General features: G+C 38.6%; 1 protein-coding gene across 2 annotated transcripts in view; it reads left to right on the top strand.

The window, feature by feature from the left end:
- dvl2 (dishevelled segment polarity protein 2) overlaps positions 1-22,183 on the top strand; it is a 163,366-nt gene that overhangs the window by 63,843 nt on the left and 77,340 nt on the right. For both annotated transcript variants that reach the window (XM_028798462.2, XM_028798461.2), the window contains exon 2: positions 15,153-15,222. In XM_028798462.2, the coding sequence (XP_028654295.1) occupies positions 15,153-15,222 (70 nt within the window). The remainder of the gene's footprint in view (positions 1-15,152; positions 15,223-22,183) is intronic.

The raw sequence follows: 22,183 nt of genomic DNA, 5'->3' as shown, positions 1-22,183 counted from the left end.
CTATCTGTCTGTGTAAGCGTTATGTAGTATCTTTATCTTTCTATCTGATATAGTGTCTCTTTTGTATCTGACTGTCTCTGTTCTATAGTGCCTCTGTCTGTCTCTGTTATATAGTTCCTTTATCTATCTCTGTCTGTTTCAGAATTGTACAGTACATTTAGTTAAGCATTGTAGTGTTTGTTTCCGACTTTAAGCATCAATAATTTGTGAGTTGATTAAAGCGTCTGCCAAGTTAAACATTTTATTCAGAATGTCTTATGTTATAATGAGAAATGCAAATCCAGTACACGTATTAAGCCATGCATGTTGTAAATTCCTAATTAAAATTTTCAAGCCTATCTAATCCAGTTGCAAACAGTTCTTTCCTGATAAGTGTATGGTCCATTTTCTAACCTGCTTAATCCAGACCAGGGTTAGGGTTAGGGCCAATTTAGTGTCAGCAATTGACCTAACCTTTGTGTCTTTTGACTGTGGGAGGAAACTGATACACCTGGAGAAGTCTCTGTGTGGGTTGAGGAGACCCTGGGACCCGAACCTTGGTGTCCTTACTGTGACGTAGCAGCAGTAACATTGCGCCACTTCCTTACTCCCACAAGGGTATATTTTATCCAATTAATGTAACACAAATCCCTATTCAAACATGGGAGAATAAAAAGGAACCTGGAAGAACTTGCGCACTCACTCACACAAAGGGGGAAGATGCAGACTCCACACAGATAATAACTGTTGTCAGGATGTGATGATAAAGAGAGTTAACTCTGACTCTGTCAAATTCAGAGGAGTAGAAGAAGACAATAAATACTGAATATGTTTCAAGACAATAAAAACCATTAATAAGGACATAAGAAACTTTACAAAGGAGAGGAGGCCATTCAGTCCATGACAATCATTTGTTTAGCTAATAGCTAAGCTGTCCCAGTCCATCACCCAGATACTCCTTAAAGGTTGTCAAGGTTTCTATTACAGTATCAAACTCCTTACATGATCCAAACATTCAGTAGAGTGCACCCCTTAATTCACAATGGTGCTTTTTTAGGCACAATAAACCGTTTATGCTCTCTGACCCAATCACAATGTCTCTCTTTGTGAAGTTCTCAGTTGGAAGTATTTCATGAAACTTTCCTTCCTTTCTTATTCTGAGTTTTCCAGTCTAGTGCTCCCAAGTTTATTCCTTTCACCTCAAGTCAATGTAGGAACCTAAGGGTTTTAGAGATTGGACTTTCATTCCTAGCCTCCTTTTGCTATCACTCCTTTCTTTCTCAGATTCCATAAGCCATTATGGATGTAGGTAATTGTGCAGTCTTTGTCAGTGAAACATGTCCAACAATCGGCCTTTCATCAAGTCATTGAAGTGAGCCAACGTAACGACCAGTTGAGTGTGCCTGGCACTTTTGGACATGACCTTAAGGTTGGTAGTGGGTTGTTAGTTATTTTATTATCTCATTTGCCACACCTGTGTAGAAACACCAAACATGTCCCCATAGTTTACTTGTACTTTGTGTATTTTGCAGTTTAGTATCACAAGAATTAAGTGCAGCAATGTATTTATTAGCTTTGATGTGAATAAGATGATTAACGTAGAGTTTTTGATTTGTTTACACCTGGGATTTTAGGCGGTATTCATGTACTATGAGACAGATGGGAAATGTATGTTTCCAAGTTGTAATATTTCATGTCAATGCCCAGTGATTTCCGAGCTTCATATTGGACAATTTGGATCTCTGAGTTATGACGTCATGATCGCCTTTCACCTCAGTCAATTGTATGAATTAAAAAATAACCAGCCAGCCAGACGTTGCATTGTTGCAGACAAACTGTATTAGGAGTAACACAGTATACATTTCATATCTTTAGTTTGCTCTTTATTTTTTATAAAAAAAATACAGGTTATCTTTGAATTGACTTGTTACATGAGCTGGAAAATAAAGCAACTGCAACTGAGTGTTTTCTCCTGAAAATCCAACCGAAAACTCACTTGAATGCACTGAAGTGGGAGGGTGAAACTTAGGCCAGGTTTATACTTCATGCAATGCGATGTGTGCTCCTGTGGATGCTTCTGCTATGAACCGTTTATACTTGCGTGCATACTTTCTGTAAATCTGGAAGATTCCACCAGGTGGCAGTGTGAGATATCATTACGGTGAGAAAAAGTTTGGCTTTGCTGTGTTTTGAATTACCTGAAGCATCCATTAAATTCCAAGGACACTTTGCCACAATATCTGTGGATTGATGTTGAATGATTACATCCATCAATCCAGCAAAAACTATCCCTGGATGAGGCATCAGCTCATCGCAAGATAAATACAAGCACTCACATACACTAGCATCATTTTACCTTCACCAAATCCCCAAACCTGCATGTCCTTAGAAGGAAACCAGAGCACACTGTGGAAATCCACCAGGAAAACATGCAAATTGGAGGCAGGGAACACCAGTGACGTGACTCCTTATGAGACAGCAGTGCTACTGCTCCGCCACCGTGCCTCCCCCATATGTGTAATTATTAACAATTTTCATTATTTAAATTAATGACATATCTGTAAAATGTAGTATACATATTTTAATGCATTTCATCATGAAATTGATATCAAGCATAAGTGTAAGGATTCTAAATGAGAAGAGAACTGGAATATCATACATTTAATGTGTTCTGTGTAGCGATTAGTGCCTGCCACTGCTGTCAATGCGGGAGGAAGTCCCAGAAGCACGTAGAGACTAACAAGTGGGTTGGTTTTAAGATGTCGTTTAGCACAGTCTACTTTAATGACTAACCAAACTACGAGATTAAAATGGACATTTCGAGATTAAACATTTCCACTTTAATCATAAAATAGACTTTTCACTGTGTTTTTTTTTTCTTGTGGCTCAAATACGCTGCCATACATTCTGATGCTGTTGTGAACGTGCAAAAAAAAAAAGATTGTATGTGAGACCTTTAAAACGTATCCCGTCATTACTTTGGTGAATTTGCAATGCTTGAAAAGAAAAGTACCATGAATGGATTTGTATGGTGGCACTTTGCTTCACCATATCAAACCATTCACTAAACATCAAAGCACACAAATTGATCCTTTTGGATCTGCAAAGTGGCTTGCTGTCACAATGTGCTCCCTGATTTTTTTTTTTTCTGTTACTGCAACTTGCACATGCATTGCATTCATTTCTGAGGACGGGCTCAGCGGACACGTCAAATGAATGCTGGAAACGTGTGGCAGCCATGATGTTTGCACGTTCTGAGTATGAAGTATAAAGAGGCCCTTAGGGTGGCACAATTTATAAAGCAGTCATTTACAAAGATTTGATCTAAAATTCCTTGAATTTGATTGTTTGTGAAAATCAGTGTAAAAACTGGGCTTTAGAAAACCACAAATTGACGTGTAACTATTTTTATAATGGTGCAAATAATATAGTAAGGTGTTTATATCCATGTTAGGAGTCTTTATTTATTTATTTATTTATTTAGTTGACACCTATAAGTTATGCAGAAATGTGTAGTCTGTAGAGTCCATTGGTCTGAGTAGCGATCACAAGTAGTGGACTTCTTTTTTGGACTTGAGGATGTCAGCTGGTTTTTGACTTTTGAAATTTCACCCAGACAAGAAGAAAGTTTTTAAAGTAATACATACTGTAACATGATGTCCAAGTGTATTTTGTAGAGTATTTATAATAAAAATATTGCTGCCAGGGCAGCACAGTGGCGCAGTGGTAGCGCTGCTGCCTTGCAGTTAGGAGACCTGTGTTCGCTTCGCGGGTCCTCCCTGCGTGGAGTTTGCATGTTCTCCCCGTGTCTGCGTGGCTTTCCTCCCACAGTCCAAAGACATGCAGGTTAGGTGGATTGGCGATTCTAAATTGGCCCTAGTGCGTGCTTGGTGTGTGTGTGTGTGTGTGTGTGTGTGTGTCCTGCGGTGGGTTGGCACCCTGCCCGGGATTGTTTCCTGCCTTGTGCCCTGTGTTGGCTGGGATTGGCTCCAGCAGACCCCCGTGACCCTGTGTTCGGATTCAGCGGGTTGGAAAATGGATGGATGGATGGATATTGCTGCCACATTTTTTAATGTTTTCCACAATTTTTGGCACTGCAGAGTTTCTGGTCTTAAATATGATGCCTAAATAAAGATTGTACAGTCTAAGTAAGGTTCTTTATTACAAATGTTATAGAGAAATTTAAAGCAAAACCGTTTACAGATCATTGAAGAGAAAAGCTGATAATATACAGATAAGAATAAAATTACTTCTTACTTATGATGTTTCTCTTTAAGCTCAAATCTTAGTTGCACTTCTTCCCGTTTCTATATTTATGTTCATTTCCATGTTCAGAAATCTGTCTGCCTCTGTACCTTTCCTTTTGCAAACTCGGTCTCTAATATTGCATCAGAAATACATCAATGTATTAAGAATTTTCAATTAACATAACTAAGTTATAGAGGATAAAACGTAATCTTCCATTATCTATGTGACTAAAACTTGCATTCCATTATAGTTAACAAAACATTTATGCAATTTTAACATTAACACTGACTTACTGGGACTGGCTGTTACAAATATCCACCTTAATCAAAGGATACATATCCATCCGGTTGCTGTTTCTCTGCCATTCCAACAGAGGGCACATCATAAATATATGTAGTAATTAAAATGCATTGCTTTTGTCAATCCAAAAGATGGCGCATCACACACATCAACACTGCTTTTACAAATTCTATACCAAATGGCATATAACGCAGACATACTGTATGCACTGTATTTGTCTTTCCAACAGATGGTGCATCACAAACATTTGTAGTAATGTGTATTATTACCAAAAATGTTTGTGGTGTTCCATCTTTTGGAATGACAAATGCAGTGCACCTTTTTTCACTGCATGCTTTACAAAATGCATTCCAGTAGGTGGTTCACTGCAAACATTAAGGGCTGGTTTATACTTCACGCACAGAACGCGTATGCACCCGCATCATGGCTAACATGCGTTCCCAGCGTTCATTTGACGCGTCCTCTGAGCAGGTCCTCAGGAATTAACATGACGCATGCACGAGTTGCAGTACCAGCAAAAAGTGGGGGGCGCAATGTGATAAAAGTTGGAATGTGACGTCAGAGACTCTGTTTACTATCTACATGTGACAGAAAGCTGCTTTGAGGATCCTCCGGGATTGATGTGCCTGCTTCGATGTTTGATGAATGGTTGGATGTGGTGAAGTAAAATACCGACATGCAAATGCATTTGTGGTGCTTTTATATTCAAGCGTTGCATATTCCTGATCGTAATGACACGATACATTTTAAAAGTCTCACATACCATCTTTTGTGCAATCCTTTTTTTTTTTTTGCAGCTTTACAACAGGAACATAATGTACAGGTCTGTATTTGAGCCACAGAGAAAAAAAAATTAAGGACATGGTGAAAACGTGTATTTTGTGATTTAAAGTGGAAATTTCGGCTTAAATCTCAAAATGTCCACTTTAACCTCACAGTTTATTTTATCATTAAAGCAGACCGTCATAAACGTCATCCCAGTTTTTAATCACTGACAGCAGCGGACAAGCAGCAATAGATCACTGCACAGAACACATTAAATGTATGATATTCCAACTCTGAAAATTTAGAATCTTTAGATTTACACTTTATCACTTTCATGATGAAATGCATTAAAGTATGTATGTTACATTTTACAGATAAATCGTTAATTTCATTTAAATAATGAATACTGTTAATAATTACACACATGGGGGTGACACGGTGGCGGAGCAGTAGCACTGCTGTCTCGCAGGGAGTCACGTTGCTGGTATTCTGTGCTTGAATTCCACACTGTGCTCCGGTTTCCTTCCAAAGATATGCAGATTTGGGGATGTGGTGCCGCTAAAATGACTCCAGTGTATGTGTGTGGTTGTATTCACCTTGCGATGAGGTAAGGCCTCGTCCAGGGATTGTTTCAGCCTCGTGTCCAATGGTGAGGCCCCGTCCAGGGATTGTTTCAGCCTTGTGTCCAATGCTTGCTGGAATGGATACATCCCTGGATTGATGGATTTAATCATTAAACATCCTTTTCAGAGATATTAAGGTAAGGTGTCCTCGTAATTTAATGGCTGTTCCAGGCAATTCACAACACAGAGAAGCCGAACCTGTTCTCACCGTGATAATATCTCGCACTGCCACCTGGTGGATTCCCCCAGATTTACGTAAAGTAAGCGCGCAAGTATAAACAGTAAAACACTTGTGTAGCAGAAGCATCCGCAGCAACATGCCTCGTTTCGCGTGAAGTATAAATCTGGCCTAAGACTGAATTGTATGTTAATTAATTAAGTTTGAACTCCTCTTAGCACAACCAGTAAATATTTTAGTATGTGTGTAACTTTTTTTTTTTTTTTGGATATACTTTATTAAACCCTGAAGGGAAATTGTCTTTTCGTATAACCTCTGGGGGAATGCATGCAGTAGGGTCAGCCATTGTACAGTGCCCCGGAGCAGTTTTCAAGTTAAGGGCCTTATTCAAGTGTCCAATGAAGTATGATCCGTTCTGGCTGTAATGGGATTCAAACCTGCTGCTTTCCAGGTACTAGCTCAGAACCATAGCCACAGAGCCACCACTCCACCTACATATATGCAGAATTTCAATAATCTCTGGGACCAGGATGGCACTAAACGGTTAGAAATAAGCAGCTCTCAGGACGTATTATTAGTTGATTTTATATGTGTTGTGACTTTTAAAATATTTAATGATGAAATGTCGGAGAATTTGTTTGTTTAATGAAAGTTCAAGGTACATATAGTAAATTGGTTCTGCAAGTCAAAGTAGCTGGAATTCACTACTCAATAGTTTTTTTAATAATGAATGTTTTACTGATTTACAATACTGCACTTTATTTGAAACCATTATTAGCCTTTTCAGTAGTAGTTATTCTGAAATGGATGTTGGTAATATCTCTATTAGCAGCTAGGTTAGCATTACTCTAATGAATTTTGTGAATTCTATGAAAGCTAGATATTACTTCATTAAATCTGAACTTTTGAATTATTATTCAGTGTTTTGTAAAAGCATAACAAGTTTGACCAATCAGAGGAAACTGTTTTGGCCATTCAGGCTGCTTTTTCATCTTAAGAATACCCAAGCTTATCCCATTATCTTATCCAGATCGTTGTTCTATTTCAAATTAATAATAATAATACAATTATTTCTTCTTTGGCTGATAGCTTAATCCAAGGTGACTCGCGACATACGAGAGGTCCAATTGGTCACATTTCTTTTGTTTTTCCAACTGGAGCACAGGCAGGTGAAGTGACTACCTAAGGGTCACACAGCATCAGTAGTGGGATTTGAACTCACAACTTCAAGAGTGTGACGTCCAAAGCCTTAGCCACTATGTCATCCACAGCTCTGTAACTTATTCCAGATTCGCAGGGCTGAGTGTGAAGAATTGTTTCCTGGCTTCTTTCATTTCTCACCAGTGTCCTTCAGTATGTGTTTCACTTTTTCAGTCATTAATAATAATAATTCTTTACATTTATATAGTGGTTTTCTCACTACTCAAAGTGCTCTCCACACAGGGAGGACAATGGACATAAACCCATGATCTGTTTACTGGTGGTTGTCCCTCGTGAGGCAACATATATTTAAGATGCGTTATCAACAACCGGGGTTGGGATCTCCTGTGAAGTAGTGAGCGTCACAAAGCATTATATCACTCAATCAACCGTAGATAGTAAAATGGCTAAAAGGGATCCTCCATGAAATTTGCCTGCGTGTTTTCAAAAGTGCCACATGAGACACACAAAAAAAAACCCCACCATAAGTGGAAAAATCCACACCAGGGTCCTCATGTATAAACGGTGTGTACACACAAAAATGTTGTGTACGAACGTTTCCACATTCAAATCGCGATGAATAAAACCTAAACTTGCCGTAAAGCCACGCACATTTCCACGGTAGCTCATACCCTGGCTTACGCAAGTTCTCCGCTCGGTTTTGCAGACTGGCGGCACCCAGCGTCAAAACAGTGCTACTGTTCCTTTGTGGTTTCCCTTTCTTTTTTAGATCCACATTCCTGACGCGTCTTTATAAATACACTGAAATTAACCGAATATTGTTTATTAGTTTAATGCATCTGATTGTAATTAACCTGTAACAATGTAATGGTCCACAGAATGGTCAGACTATTCTAAATACAATAGCTGCTTTAACGTTGTTACTCTCACTGCACCTTCTTCTTCTTCTTTCAGCTGCTCCCGTTAGGGGTTGCCACAACGGATCATCTTTTTCCATATTACTCTCACTGCACCACTCGAAGTATTTATATCACTGTATCTGAGTAGGGACTCACAGATCTACAGCAGCTGATCCGAAAGAGAATTATCGGTATACAGCATCAAGCACACGCTGCCTCAGCTATTCGCTATTTGAACTGATCTCATCCGACAAGCGCTTCAGAGCCTTTCCTGTACTGACCTCGCAGTTCAGAAATGGTTTAATCCCAAGAACTATAAATGTACTCAATCAGTCCATCAAGTGCTCCTTGTAGAACTGTTTGTACTTATTAGTACAATCACCTCACTGTAAACTTGCGATACAGTTATAATATTGCACAACCTGAGCCACTTTATAAAGCGCGTATTTACATATGATGACGATATCATTTTTAAGATGAAATGCAGCAAAATATGTTTATTATATTATACAGATAAAATTCCATTTAAATAATCTATATTGTTAATAAATAAACATGTGAGGACACGGTGTCGCTGCGCTAGCAAGGAGCTGGCGCTCCGTTCACGGATTTTTCCTGCCTCGCGCTGTGTTCTTGCTGGTACTGGCGTGACACTGGAAGGATAGATGGATAGAATAATTAAACATGTACTATGAAGATATTTCAATGTTCCTTAAAAGTTTTGAAGAATCCACGTTCTTAGCTTACAGAGCTGATTGTGTGGCGATTGGGTATTTGAAGAAAGAAAAGGAAGGACAGGAATTGGAAGTTAGTACGTTTGAAAGAGACAGTACTGCTGCAATAAATTATTTCGCTGAAGGTCGCACACGGTGCAGCAAGCATCCTGCATGAGGCAGGAACAATCACTGAGCCACCATGTTTCCATGTTTAATAACATGCTTTAAATCCTATCGTCATGAAAATGATATCAAGTATACATCTCAGTATTTAAATTATTCAGATAGCTGTAATATCATGAATGTAATGGATTCTCTGTCCTGTCAGAGGAAGAGAAAGCCGGTTTAAGAAACACATAGTGATTCACACACACAGAGCACATAGAAGATCAAATACAAAACAAATTATGTAATGTGCTACTTTAGTTACGATGGGATTTGAGAAACTAGTAAATTAAACGATTTTAAGGTGAAGCTTATGATGTTCTACTTTAATGACAAAATAAACTACGTGATTAAAGTGGAAATTTAGAGATTAAAGTTGACATTTCAAGCTTTTTTCCCACCGTGTGCCTATTTTATTTCTCTCTGTACCCTAATAAGCTTTCATATGACACTCAGACGGTGAGCTACAACTCACCTTTTCACGGCAACTTTGATATCTGACAACTTCTTTTTTATTTCCGGCACTGTGCGACTTTGTGAACTTGAGCTTTCGAGTTTCTCCGACACTCTCCGTCACTCGATCAACTTCCTTTTGTTGATTATACCACTGTTTAAACCAACAAATAGTATGTTTTTCTTTGCCTCCACTTGGTATTCGCTGAAATTCTTCTATTTCCCCCCTGTTCTTTTGCTATTGCCTTTTCACAGAACGCTGAGCTTAAGGGCTATTTATATTGATTTGCATATTCAAAGAGGCGTAATTCTGGGAGGAGTTGGGGCGGGGCAGCAGGCTTGTGCATATGTATTACTTTTCACGCTGACTGGGATTTATGTAGTGGAAGAACATGGATGTTGGCGTTCGCACAGATTTATGCATCTGGATTTTTTTATGCGTACGCACATTTCCGCTTTTGTCTGTACGCCATGTTATAATGTGAGTTCTTCGCACAGCGTTATGCATGAAGCCCCAGGGGTCACAATTATAACTTTGCTTGGATTCAAGCATGAAGATTGAGATTAATGGAAAAAAAAGTTTCCATTCATTCATTTTTTAATCTGACCAATCAACCAGGGCAGAATTAAAAATCAGACACATAAAAGCAGTTCTCAAAAAAGACAAAAATCATTGATAAAAATTTAGGGGGGTGGGGGGGGGAGAGAGAAATGAAACACAAACTCTGCTCCACCAACCAACAGCATTTAGTCCCCTTCAAAAAAGGCTGTCAACATTAAGGCATGTGCTAAACTAAACTTAATAAATTTCCTCTAGATGTTGCCGTATTCTAATTGATATCACTGACTAATACTGAATGCCTTCAGTTATGTGCCAGAAAAAGATAATATAGTGCCTTTATCTGAAAAACAATACTGAAATCTTGCTTATACCTTCAATCCCTAAAACTTCATACCACATGATAATCAGTAATTATACAAAACAAAAACATTCAGTCACTGCAAAGTGTACTTCTAATTTTACAGGGTCCCCTTTACAGATGCCTGGACTACGTAGGTCCGCCTGCTTAATTCTCTTTTCTTCTTCTGTCTTAGGAAGCTCAATTCACTTAGCCTGCCACAGCAGGACATGCCATTCAGTCCCAGGATGCACTTGGCTGTTCTTTTTGGCACAGGTCCTATGTTCCGCTATGTCTTTTGCAGAGTGGTGACCACAACTGCACACAGGACTCCACATATTCTATTTAGAGCCCAAGTGTAAAGTTCCTTTCAATTTATTTACTTTTTTAATAATCTGCACTGACTAAATTTAATAGGATCATTGTAAAAGACAGCCATTATTTCATTACTACTTATATAGTATTGTGAATTTATTTCCCAATGTTTATGTTGGGCGGCACGGTGGCGCAGTGGGTAGCGCTGCTGCCTCGCAGTTGGGAGATCTGGAGACCTGGGTTCGCTTCCCGGGTCCTCCCTGCGTGGAGTTTGCATGTTCTCCCCGTGTCTGCGTGGGTTTCCTCCGGGCGCTCCGGTTTCCTCCCACATTCCAAAGACATGCAGGTTAGGTGGATTGGCGATTCTAAATTGGCCCTAGTGTGTGCTTGGTGTGTGGGTGTGTTTGTGTGTGTCCTGCGGTGGGTTGGCACCCTGCCCAGGATTGTTTCCTGCCTTGTGCCCTGTGTTGGCTGGGATTGGCTCCGGCAGACCCCCGTGACCCTGTGTTCGGATTCAGCGGGTTGGAAAATGGATGGATGGATGTTTATGTTAGAATAAGTAAGCTTTGATGGCTTTTAAACAAAATGTTTTTGGTGAGGTTTTGGAAGAATGCAGGCATTAGCTGAACAAAGCTTCTTGACGGACTAAACGACTAACGTGTCAGATTCATTATGTTTTATTTTTATGTGTAAGCTTTTGAGAGTAGTCCTGTAATGGCAGCATTTCAGTTCAGCCAAAGTTACCCTAAGACAAAGCTAACATTTAGGTGCAAATGATGTCAAACCACATGACTTAAAAGGATTTTTTTGTGCCGTAAACATGTGGAATATGGACGACCTCTTTTGTCATTTTGTTTGGCCGCTGAAGATCACAGACGGTGCACACACATTGAAGAGTCGCACTCCATCTGTAGGATTTAGATGGTAGTGCTAAAATTCTACGTGAAATAGTACATGCTGCCTTTGCGGCTGTTCGCTGGGCTTCAGCTCATCCATTTTTAGTTCTGATGCAAATATTTTGGCTATGCATGTGCAGGAACTGTGTGGATCACTCCTCAAAGCTGTTCCCCTCACAAGGCTATGGATAAAGTGTTTATTAAATACTTAGAACTTTCCACCTTCTAACACATCCTTCCACTTCAGTACTTGGCAGACATGTGAGAAATGGTAGAAGTAAGTTCCCCACTATGTTTCTTCATGTAGACAGCGTTCCGTTCACATTACAAGCCTTATTGCTCAATTCCACTATTTAACATGGATTGAATTTGCCTGTCTTAATGGTGCACATTCATAAGTATAAGTGAGCTAACTGTAATGTGAACACATTTATCCTCCAAAAAAGCATGAATTCACACATTTATATGTTTGTGCACAAGCCAACAACATCGCCATGCATCGCCAACAACAAAAAAGTGTCATATTTGAGAGACGACTCCGTGGTATTAAACCAACAAAATGGATGCACTAATAACTAGTGTATGCATCACATTTTACTCTGGAGGATGGCGAACAGTTTGTCACTTATAAATGATTAGGTCAAGGAGGTGATAAATACCCAGAAGGTTAGCTCTTGCTGTTTTTGCAGCTATTGCTGGCCCTGCTGCACCAAGAGATGTGTGGGTATGAGAAAGGAGTCAGCAGTGGTGGGTCCATGACTGTTGTCACAGTTGTAGCTCTCTTCTATTGTTGTTTTGCCACAATGTTGGTGCTGGCTAATGATGGCAGAGCGCAGCCCACGCATATAGGCATAACAAGCACATAAATTATGATCTGAATGAGGGGACAAATTCAGTCCCATGTGTCATGTGTTACCTGTTTATGATATGCGCTGTCTTTTGCAGAAGCATTTTTTAACAATATTTTCGATAGATAGATAGATACTGTACTTTATTTATCTTTATTGATATTAAGTTATTCAAGAAGTTTACCAAAAGATGTAGCTGTTTTACGTGGTGGGAGAAGACCACTGTATAACTAACTAGTGGAGTATATGGCAGGAGCACCTTTTTTGAATGTTCTTCTTGATGTTTGCCTGTAATTGGCACAAATTATATTCTAAACTTTTTTTTTCTCTTTTTTTTTTTTTTTTTTTTTTTAACCTTTGTCTTCCATGAAAATTTAATACAGGAGATTATAAATTTTTTCTTGGCTATCACCACAAACCACATGGGATAAGTAAGATATTAAAAAAAAAAATTTTTTTTGTGTGTGGTATTCTTTTAAGTATGGATTACATTGGTAAATTAATTTAATTGGCAAAAGTCATTTTAGGTATACAATAAAAATTTTAAATTACCCTGGTCTTCGATGCCTTCCATAATGTTTGGGTGCAAAGACACATTTTGATGTTCCCCAGTTTAAAATTACAAATGTAACAATTCTGATTGTGATTAAAATGCACATTGCAGACTTTAAGACGATTTGCATACATTTCAGTTATACAATGTAGAAATGACAACACTTTTTCTACCTGGTACCCCCATTTCAGGGCACCGTAACTTTGGGATAATAGGCATCAATTGGTCCCAAACATTATGATTGGAGGACGCTGGATATCTATCTAATTTGCAAAGCACATACTGTGATAGACATGTCTGGTTGTCCACCTATCTGTCTATGTGAAGTCACTCAGCTCGAAGCGGACCGAATTTGTTAAAATTTGGTACACTTCTTTAAGGAAATTTGCCAGTTCAATTTTCATTGAGATATCTTGAACAGATTGCGCTGTATAAAGTTTTCATTTTTCTAGACCTCCAATTGAAAAGCACTGGTGAATCTGCAAACTTGTCCATCTTAAAACAGAGAAACATGTGAATCCTACCAATTAGTTTTCTGTTTCAGTTGTAACGGCCGACCCCTTACCCAGCCGGCAGCCACACTACCAAGACCTGTAGCCTGAATGAATTACTGAGAAAACCTATCAATACCAAGCCGTACCTCTAACAAATAATAATTTTCCCTCCTCCCCAATCGACGGTTAAAGACTATCAAACGAAAGCAATTATGTAAAAAAAAGTTTGGGAATATATTAAATACAATACAATGACAGATACAAGAATATAAATCCGTGACGTAAAATTTATCTATCTATCTATCTATCTATCTATCTATCTATCTATCTATCTATCTATCTATCTATCTATCTATCTATCTATCTATCTATAAAATATATATATATAATATATATATATATCTAATATTCCTCCAACAAAGCAGCTAAGTGAAAACAACGCCTGTGCAATAACAAAAACTCCTTTGTCCCGGCAAACGTATAACAAACACAAATAATAATAATGTATGAGTACTGAATGACAATGAACGTAAAATTGAGTCCGGGTAAATCACTGTCCAGAATACGGATGACTGATCAAAATGGATGTGTTTTGAATTTCCCGAATAAAACAGAACGACCTCACCGTGATTCCTCAGCGAATGGTGAATTATAATATCCAACCCCAGGGTTTCTGCCGATGATGGTGTTGTCGTTATTTCAGCAGAATGAGAATCGAACTGGAACAAGGCACGATGTAAATAATAGCAGAATAATGTTGATCGGTTGTCAGGACTTGAAAGTCTCTCTTCCTCTCCTTTCTTCTTTCCCTCCTGATGGTTTAAATAATGATGAGCCGGATGTAACTGTTAAAATCCCGGTCCTGACATGTCCAGGGGGTCGCTGCCTCCCTGCAACACCCTTCCCCGTTTATTATTACGGGGACAACATTTGAACAGACATACATTAGTTTCAACGGGATGCTGGGATGAGACACGACTGGGTGCAACACAATAAACAACATTACCTATGTGGCCCCGCTACATAGTTTTACCTTGATAGCAGTTACTCCGGCTTGTGTATTTTTTGTATTTCTGTTTTCTTTCTTTTACTAATTCAAAATACTTTCCTGATGACAAAGCCATCAGTGTGTTTAGATGCAAACTTAAAATCAGAGCAAGGTGAGTAACCCATTTAAGGCAGAAATCTGGTTTCTTAGAAAACTCTTCTGGAGTTCTCTTTTCACAAAACACTCTGACGTCTTTAGACTATTTGTAAAAAAAGAGTGAAACATCATCATTGGCAGTCGTGAATCTGAAAACTAGCATGGAACCTGTGATCATTTTCTTGTGTGTGGGTGTTTTATTATTATTAATATGTAATTAGTCCTTTGTGTGCTGTGAAGTAAATAATATCAATTACAAAATGCATCTGAGTTTAAGTTGGAGCAGGAATTCTGAATATTGAGCCACCTGAGCCATGAAGACTGGCCGCAGCATCAGCCAATCACACGGTTATCTACAGCAAATGTGAACTTGGCCTTAGTGTGCTGGGCAAAGCAGAAGGAAATGATGGGCTGTTATAGGGAAGAATTGTTTTGTTTACCTTGCATTTTGTTAGAATTTATCATTTTAGACATTAAGATATTTTAATGTTTAACATTCTTTTCATTAATTTTTAGGGTGGTAAAGGAAGAAATCTCAGATGACAATGCCAAACTTCCCTGCTTCAATGGAAGAGTTGTCTCTTGGGTAAGAACCTTTTGAAGTTCTGAATAATTTGGATGTGGGGCGGTGTAAATGCACAAAAGAAAACTGTAGTGGTGTTGAGGTAATTCTGATTTACCCAAACGCTGGGCTTTAATCACAAATCCTCCAACCCGGGTAAGAAGCAAGCTATATTCAAGTTGTACTGAAAGGACACAGGGTGACTGGCATGGTGGCACCATTTACTGTCAGTCCAGCATTCGTATGTTCTGTGTGTCTGTCTGGGTTTTTCTTCTCGTTTACTCATTTTTCCTTCCATTTGTGTTTATACTCGGGTATTGGCAGCTCGGCACAGCAGTGGGAGAGCTGAGGTCCACAATTAGTAGAACGGTGTTTCTTCGACTGCATAGTAAAGCTGATATCCCATTAGGATCAGATGTTCTCCATGACAGCTGTACTTGATGATCTCATTGTCTAAGGATTTCAAATTACACAACTAGATATTACAGAGGATAACAAATTACACAACTCTGTGATGCAGAGAATACACAGTTTCACATTTCCAAAGTAGTGCAATTTGCCCCTGTATCTGACAACCAGTAGCATGCTACCTGACTGTGCAGATGTGGTACAAATGTTTTTCAGATGTTAGCCACAATCTAAGCTGTTTTTTTTCTCATTTTATGTAAAACATGTGACATCAGACAGATATGAGTCTCTTCTGTTTATAAGATTCAAAACATGTGCTTCCCATGTTTCCTTGTGGCTGCACTGCATGTATTATACTTCCAGGTGAGCTCTGATTGGTTGTCAACTCTCGCATTCACAGATCCTGTCTCTTCCGCAGTTGAAGACAGAATCTGGGGTGAGCCGCAGACTGGTTGGATTGAGTCAATACTATGTTGGACTACTAGGTTGAGAAGTTTTTAGACAAAATCTAGTGTTAAGGAATATACTTTAAAAATGAAAAGGTCTCCAACCTTGAGCAATCTTCAGATGAAGAATGACGTGTTGTCTGAAAGTTTTCTATCCCACCTCGTGTACATGTATTAAATTTACTCTTAGCCTCATTCACACATGCACAAGGCTCAGGGATTTGCTTCTTTATATATTAGGAAACACTGCTGTTTCATTTCAGTAGCATATTATAGTCCACGCTAAGGGACGGGAATCTAAAAGATATGCCAAATTTTTTTGTTTTTGTCTAAAGGAAAATCCTAGGCATAGAACTAAATATGAAGGAGCAATGATTCAATCTAAATTAATCTATTGTTGTGACGAAAGGCTGTAAGTGCTTAAACTGATTTACACATACAGTGTGTTTAGATCCCTTCACTTTTTCATATTTTTTTATGTTGCAGACTTGTGCTAAAATCATCCCTTATTGAATAACACTCAATACCCCAGAATAACAAACCAAACTAAGGTTTTATACATATTTGCAAATTATTTAATGTTTTATATTTGGCCAGGGAAAGTTGACATGTTTGTTTTTGCTATTAATGTGGCCTATTTAATGTGTTAAAAAATATTGTCGCATCCAGGGCAGTTCTTTGGTCAGGGTGGCATTTTTGTGTTGTTTGTTTTTTTAAGCATTATGTAACAATAATACAGAAAGGCTAAGGGTAAACCAAAAGAATTACTTACACATCCAGTACCATATTTACAGTATGTACTACCCTAAAAACTTCTGAGAAATAAAATTTTATTCAAAGGTTTAAAATTACACGTTTCACAATGCCTTCCCACTTGTAAGTACGTGGTACTTGTATATATTTTCTTGATTTATACATACCTACATAGGTGCAAGGGAAAAGAAAAAGGGGATTATGGTAGTCCTGGAGCAATACTAACGAAAAGTAATAAGCTTTCTTTCTTTCTTTCTTTCTTTCTTTCTTTCTTTCTTTCTTTCTTTCTTTCTTTCTTTCTTTCTTTCTTTCTTTCGAAGATCAAACCAATGTCATATCACTGAAGTGCTAAATAAGTTATCTTGAGTGGCACTTTAACAAAAATACTGTAAGTCTCTAGTACCTCTGTATTTAACTCACTGGTCTGCTAGGTAGCTTACAGTGCTGACTACCTTAATATAATGACAAACCTCTACGAAACAGAACTGTAATGATTATCCCTACCCATCATTACAATTTGCACCATCTTAGCTAATTTATGCAAAGAATGCAACATAACCATCCAAGTAATGCCCAGTGTCAGTTTTTAAACGATTAAGCAGCTACAGAGATCTTTTTTAGCGTGCCAGGAGCAAAGGTGTCGGTAGAGCAGGGTTTTTGCAACCTTTTTTCTGTAGTGGCACACTTTTTGTAATCAAAGAAATCCCAAGGCACGCCACAGTTCTACAAACCAACCAAAAAAGCATTAAATCTATACTCATGCTAAACTGTCTGAAGAGGTGGGACTATCAGAGACACCGGCCAAAAAAAAAAAAAGCAGCTGTTCGCAGACACAGCACTCAGTGAGCACTTGGATTGATACATTTTTCCAGCTGCTTCGTCCCTTTGCCTGCTCATACAGGCGATCCTGTACGGCACAACTGGGTAGCTCTCATTGTGCACAAGTTGAAAAGCACCTGTGTGGAGTATAATTATAACATCATTGATGGTGATGAACAATTGTGGATGGCATTTGCAGAGTTTTAACGCAAGTTTTAATGTATGCCAATTGAAGAGATGCTTATTTAAATTAAGCCAGGATTTAGAAGTGCATTCCAGCTCTATTTTCTAACGAGATTGTGGGTTCGTTTCCAGAGTCCTCCCCGTGTGGAAAGTGCTTTAAGTGGTTAGTAAAGCACTACATAAACGTAAAGAACTATTATTATTACTTTGACACCTCTGTGTCTCATGTGCTATGCCAATCTGAGAATTCATACTTTGGCCTCATTTTATTTTTGCCTTCTTTTCAACTAGACTTTTAGGAAGGCGTTAAAATTAAAGTTGTACTTCCTCAAGTAGTATTTTATTAAAAGGTCAGGTTTCAGGACATTGTTTAAACTACATCAATAATTTATAAAAATTTCTTTGTGTTGATTCTATATTCATTTTGTGAGTCAGTGTATATTTACTTCAAGATTTATGTATTTATTTTATGATTGTATGTTTTAATGTTAGATGTGATTAATTCCATACGATTATGCAATTCATTTTTTTTTTTTATTGATTCCCAGCCCTATTTTATATATAAGTATTTACACCCTTTGCTTATCACAGTTGAAATTTGGCTCAGGTGCCTCCCCTTCTGTTTATCATCATTATGATGATTCCACACCGGGTTTTGTGTCCTCTTTCAGTTAACTCAAGTAATTGGACACATTTAGGGAAGGTACACACCTGTCTAAAGAAGGTGTCACACCTGAGCAAACACCAAGCCATGAGATTGAAAGAATTGCTAGTGACAGGATTGTGACGAGGCACAAATCTGGGGAAGGCTACAAATAAAAAACCTACAGCACTGGGGGCTCAAAAGAGCACAGTGGCCTTCATAATTCTTCAATGCAAGACATTTAGAACAACCACAATTCCACTTATGCCTGACCACCTGGGCAACAGAACAAGTGCAGGAGAAGAATCATGGTAGGAGAAGTGACCAAGAACCTGATGATCACTCTAGCTGTGTGGAGATGGGAGAAACTTCTGGAAGGATAACCACAATTGCAATTGGTACCCATCTTTAAGACAGAGATGCTAGATAGAAGTCTCTCAAGTAAACAAAATGCATGGAAGCCTACTTTGTGTTTGCAAAAATACACTTAAATGAACCTAACACACTTTCAGACTGTGAGAAAAAAAGATTCTCTGGTCTGATGAATCTTAGTCTTGCTGAACCAGACATATAACATGTGCACCTGGAGACAACCACAGGTGAATTATGCTAAAAACGTGGTGGGAACAATTAGACGGCTCGTGGAGTGACACATTTCTAAACCAGTCCAAAGCCTCGTGAAAGCGGTGCTCTTAGTAGGGCCAGTGATTTTGGACAGCAAACAGCAGTGGTGCTCATGTTAACTTGATCTGGCAGAGAGCCAGCTTCTGAATGTGATAAACTGTGTATAGCCAAAAGACGTTTTATATCCATAGACCATAATGCTTATCTAAACTCTGTCTGCTGCTGTTATGGCATATATTGGTGCAATAATCAAAATGATAGAAGAATTTCTTAGCAGAGTAAAGTACTTCTCAAACGTGTTGGGCCAAGTAGCTGTCTATCCTATCGCAGTGCTCATTACAGCATATAAATTAATTATTTATGCATCAGTTACCTAGTGCCACTCAGCTCCTGAATTGATAACAGCAATTTTAGCTCAGCCTGCAGTCTTCTGTTCAGTTTCGTTTGCTCTCTGTCTGAACGTTGATGGTTTAAAGTGTGTGGAACGGAGGAATTGGTGGTGGGTGTTTTATCAGGAAGCTTTGCTGGTGTAGCCTTTGCAGAGATGGATTTCATCGCTTTTCATTTCTAACTTTACAACTAATTGTCCCCAGACATTTTGCCCTACAAGAACTAAATGAAACCAAGATCTAAAGGGAACCACGGTACCACATATGAACTGTGTAATACCAGTCCAACTGTGAGATAGTTTTTTCAGCGACAGACGGTGTTGAGGGAAAGTTGAAAAGCGCAAAGCATGGAAAACCTTCTGCAGAGTGCTCTGGACCTCATAGTGAGTCGTATATTCACTTCTCAACAAGACAATGACCTTCCATTAAAAGCAAACACAACGCTGGAGTGGCTTTGGGAAAAATCTGGAAATGTTCCTGAGCGGCCCAGCGAAAGCTTGGACCTGAATGTAATCGAACATGTGTGGAAAGACCTGAAAGTACAGCAGTTGTCCACTGACGATCTCCATCATCAAACCTGACAGAACTGTAGAGGATCTGCAGAGAAGAATGGTAGAAAATTCCCAAATCCAGGTATTCAAGGCTTGTTGTGTCAGACCCAAGAAGACTCCATGCTAGAATCACTGATGCAGGGGCTTTAACAAAGTACTAAGGAAAGGGCCCGAATAGTTGTGTCAATGTGATATTGTTTTTTTTTGTTTGTTTTTTTTTTTTTAATACGTTTAGAAACCTTTATAATGCCCTGTTTTCACATTGTCATTTTGGGATACTGAGTGTTGCTAGATGAGGGAAGAAATAAATTCAAGTGATTTTAGCACAAGGTTGCAACATAACAAAATATAAAGGTGTCTGAATGCTTTCTAAAGGCCCAGCAACAGTAAATTAGATAACTATGCCAGATCCAAAGATCTGGACGAGCTATTTTACACATTTACACATTGTCTTTTATATGTCGTCATCTTTTTTTTAACATTTTTACCCTAGACGCTTATAATTGATTCAGGTTTCTCAATGCTGGTACTTCTTCTGTAATGTTATCATGACACATTGTATGCTTGATACGTTAATACAGTGGCTTTGTTCGCCAAGTAAACTCCCAGATTTACTGGAGCCAGTTCCCCAGTAACTGTATATTCTACTTCAGCACAGACATGCAATAACCTTCTAGCATTGTCATTATTTTCTTTTTTTTTGTGTTGATTTATATTCTGCTGGCTTGGTTTGGAAATGTTAATGTTACCAACAAAAACAAAATAAATCAAATTGTAACACAGAGCCATAAAATAGCAAGGTTTTAACAGTCTTAATCGACATAGCCGTTTAACAAGCAGGTAATGAGAAAAACAGAATGCATTCTCTCAGACTGAAATCTCCCACTGCATCCACAATTCCATCAAGTCACAGTTTCACGTTTCGAGGAATCAAAATCAACCAATTTAAATACTCTTATACCTCTAACGTTATTAATCTTCTGTAGAAATTTTACTTTAATAAACATCCACCAGACTTGAATTGTAGGCTGAACTGTTATCATTCTTGTCACTAATTGAGTCTTAATGTTGGTTTAATTTTCATAGATAATGTATATTATGTCACATTATAACACACGTTTTATAGTCACTAGCGATTTTCATAATTTTGCACGAGGCCTACAGTCATAGCTGAAATTATCGGCACCCCTGGAATTTTCCCAGAAAATTTATTGCAGTTACAAATGTTTTGGTATACACACGTTTATTTCTTTTATGTGCATTGGAACAACACAAAAAAACAGAGGAAAAAAAGCCAAATCTGACATCATGTCACACAGAACTCCAAAAATGGGCCGGACAAAATTATTGGCACTCTTTCATAATTGTGGGTAAATCGTTTTATTTCTAGCATATGATGCTCGTTTGAACTCACCTGTGGCAAGAAACAGGTGCTGGCAATATAGCAATCACACCTGAAGCCAGTTAAAATGGAGAAAGGTTGACTCAACCTTTCTGTTGTGTGTCTGAGTGTGCCACATTAAGCATGGAGAACAGAAAGAAGAGCAAGAGAATTGTCTGAGGACTTGAGAACAAAAATTGTGGAAAAATATCAACAATCTCAAGGCTACAAGTCCATCTCCAGAGATCTTCATGTTCCTTTGTCCACTGTGCGCAACATAATCAAGAACTTCACAACACATGGCACTGTAGCTAATCTCCCTGGACGTGGACGGAAGAGAAAAATTGATAAAAGACTGCAACGAAGGATAGTCCAAATGGTGGATAAACAGCCCCAATCAGCTTCAAAACATATTCAAGCTGTTCTGCAGACTCAGGGTGCAACAGTGTCAGCTCAAACTATCCGTCGACATCTGAACGAAATGAAACACTATGGCAGGAGAGCCAGGATGACCCCACTGCTGACACAGAAACATAAAAAAGCCAGATTGGAGTTTGCCAAAATGTACTTAAGGAAGCCAAAATCCTTCTGGCGAACGTCTTGTGGACAGATGAGACCAAGGTAGAGTTTTTTGGTAAAGCTCATCATTTTACTGTTTACAGAAAACGGAATGAGGCCTACGAAGAAAAGAACACAGTACCTACAGTCAAACATGGTGGAGGTTCTAAGATGTTTTGCTGCCTCTGGCACTGGATGCCTTGACTGTGTGCAAGGCATCATGAAATCTG

This window comes from Erpetoichthys calabaricus, chromosome 3 (genome assembly GCF_900747795.2).
Source record: "Erpetoichthys calabaricus chromosome 3, fErpCal1.3, whole genome shotgun sequence".
NCBI lineage: Eukaryota > Metazoa > Chordata > Cladistia > Polypteriformes > Polypteridae > Erpetoichthys > Erpetoichthys calabaricus.
The sequence above is the reverse complement of the archived record's forward strand: the minus strand, read 5'-3'. Positions and strand labels throughout refer to the sequence as shown.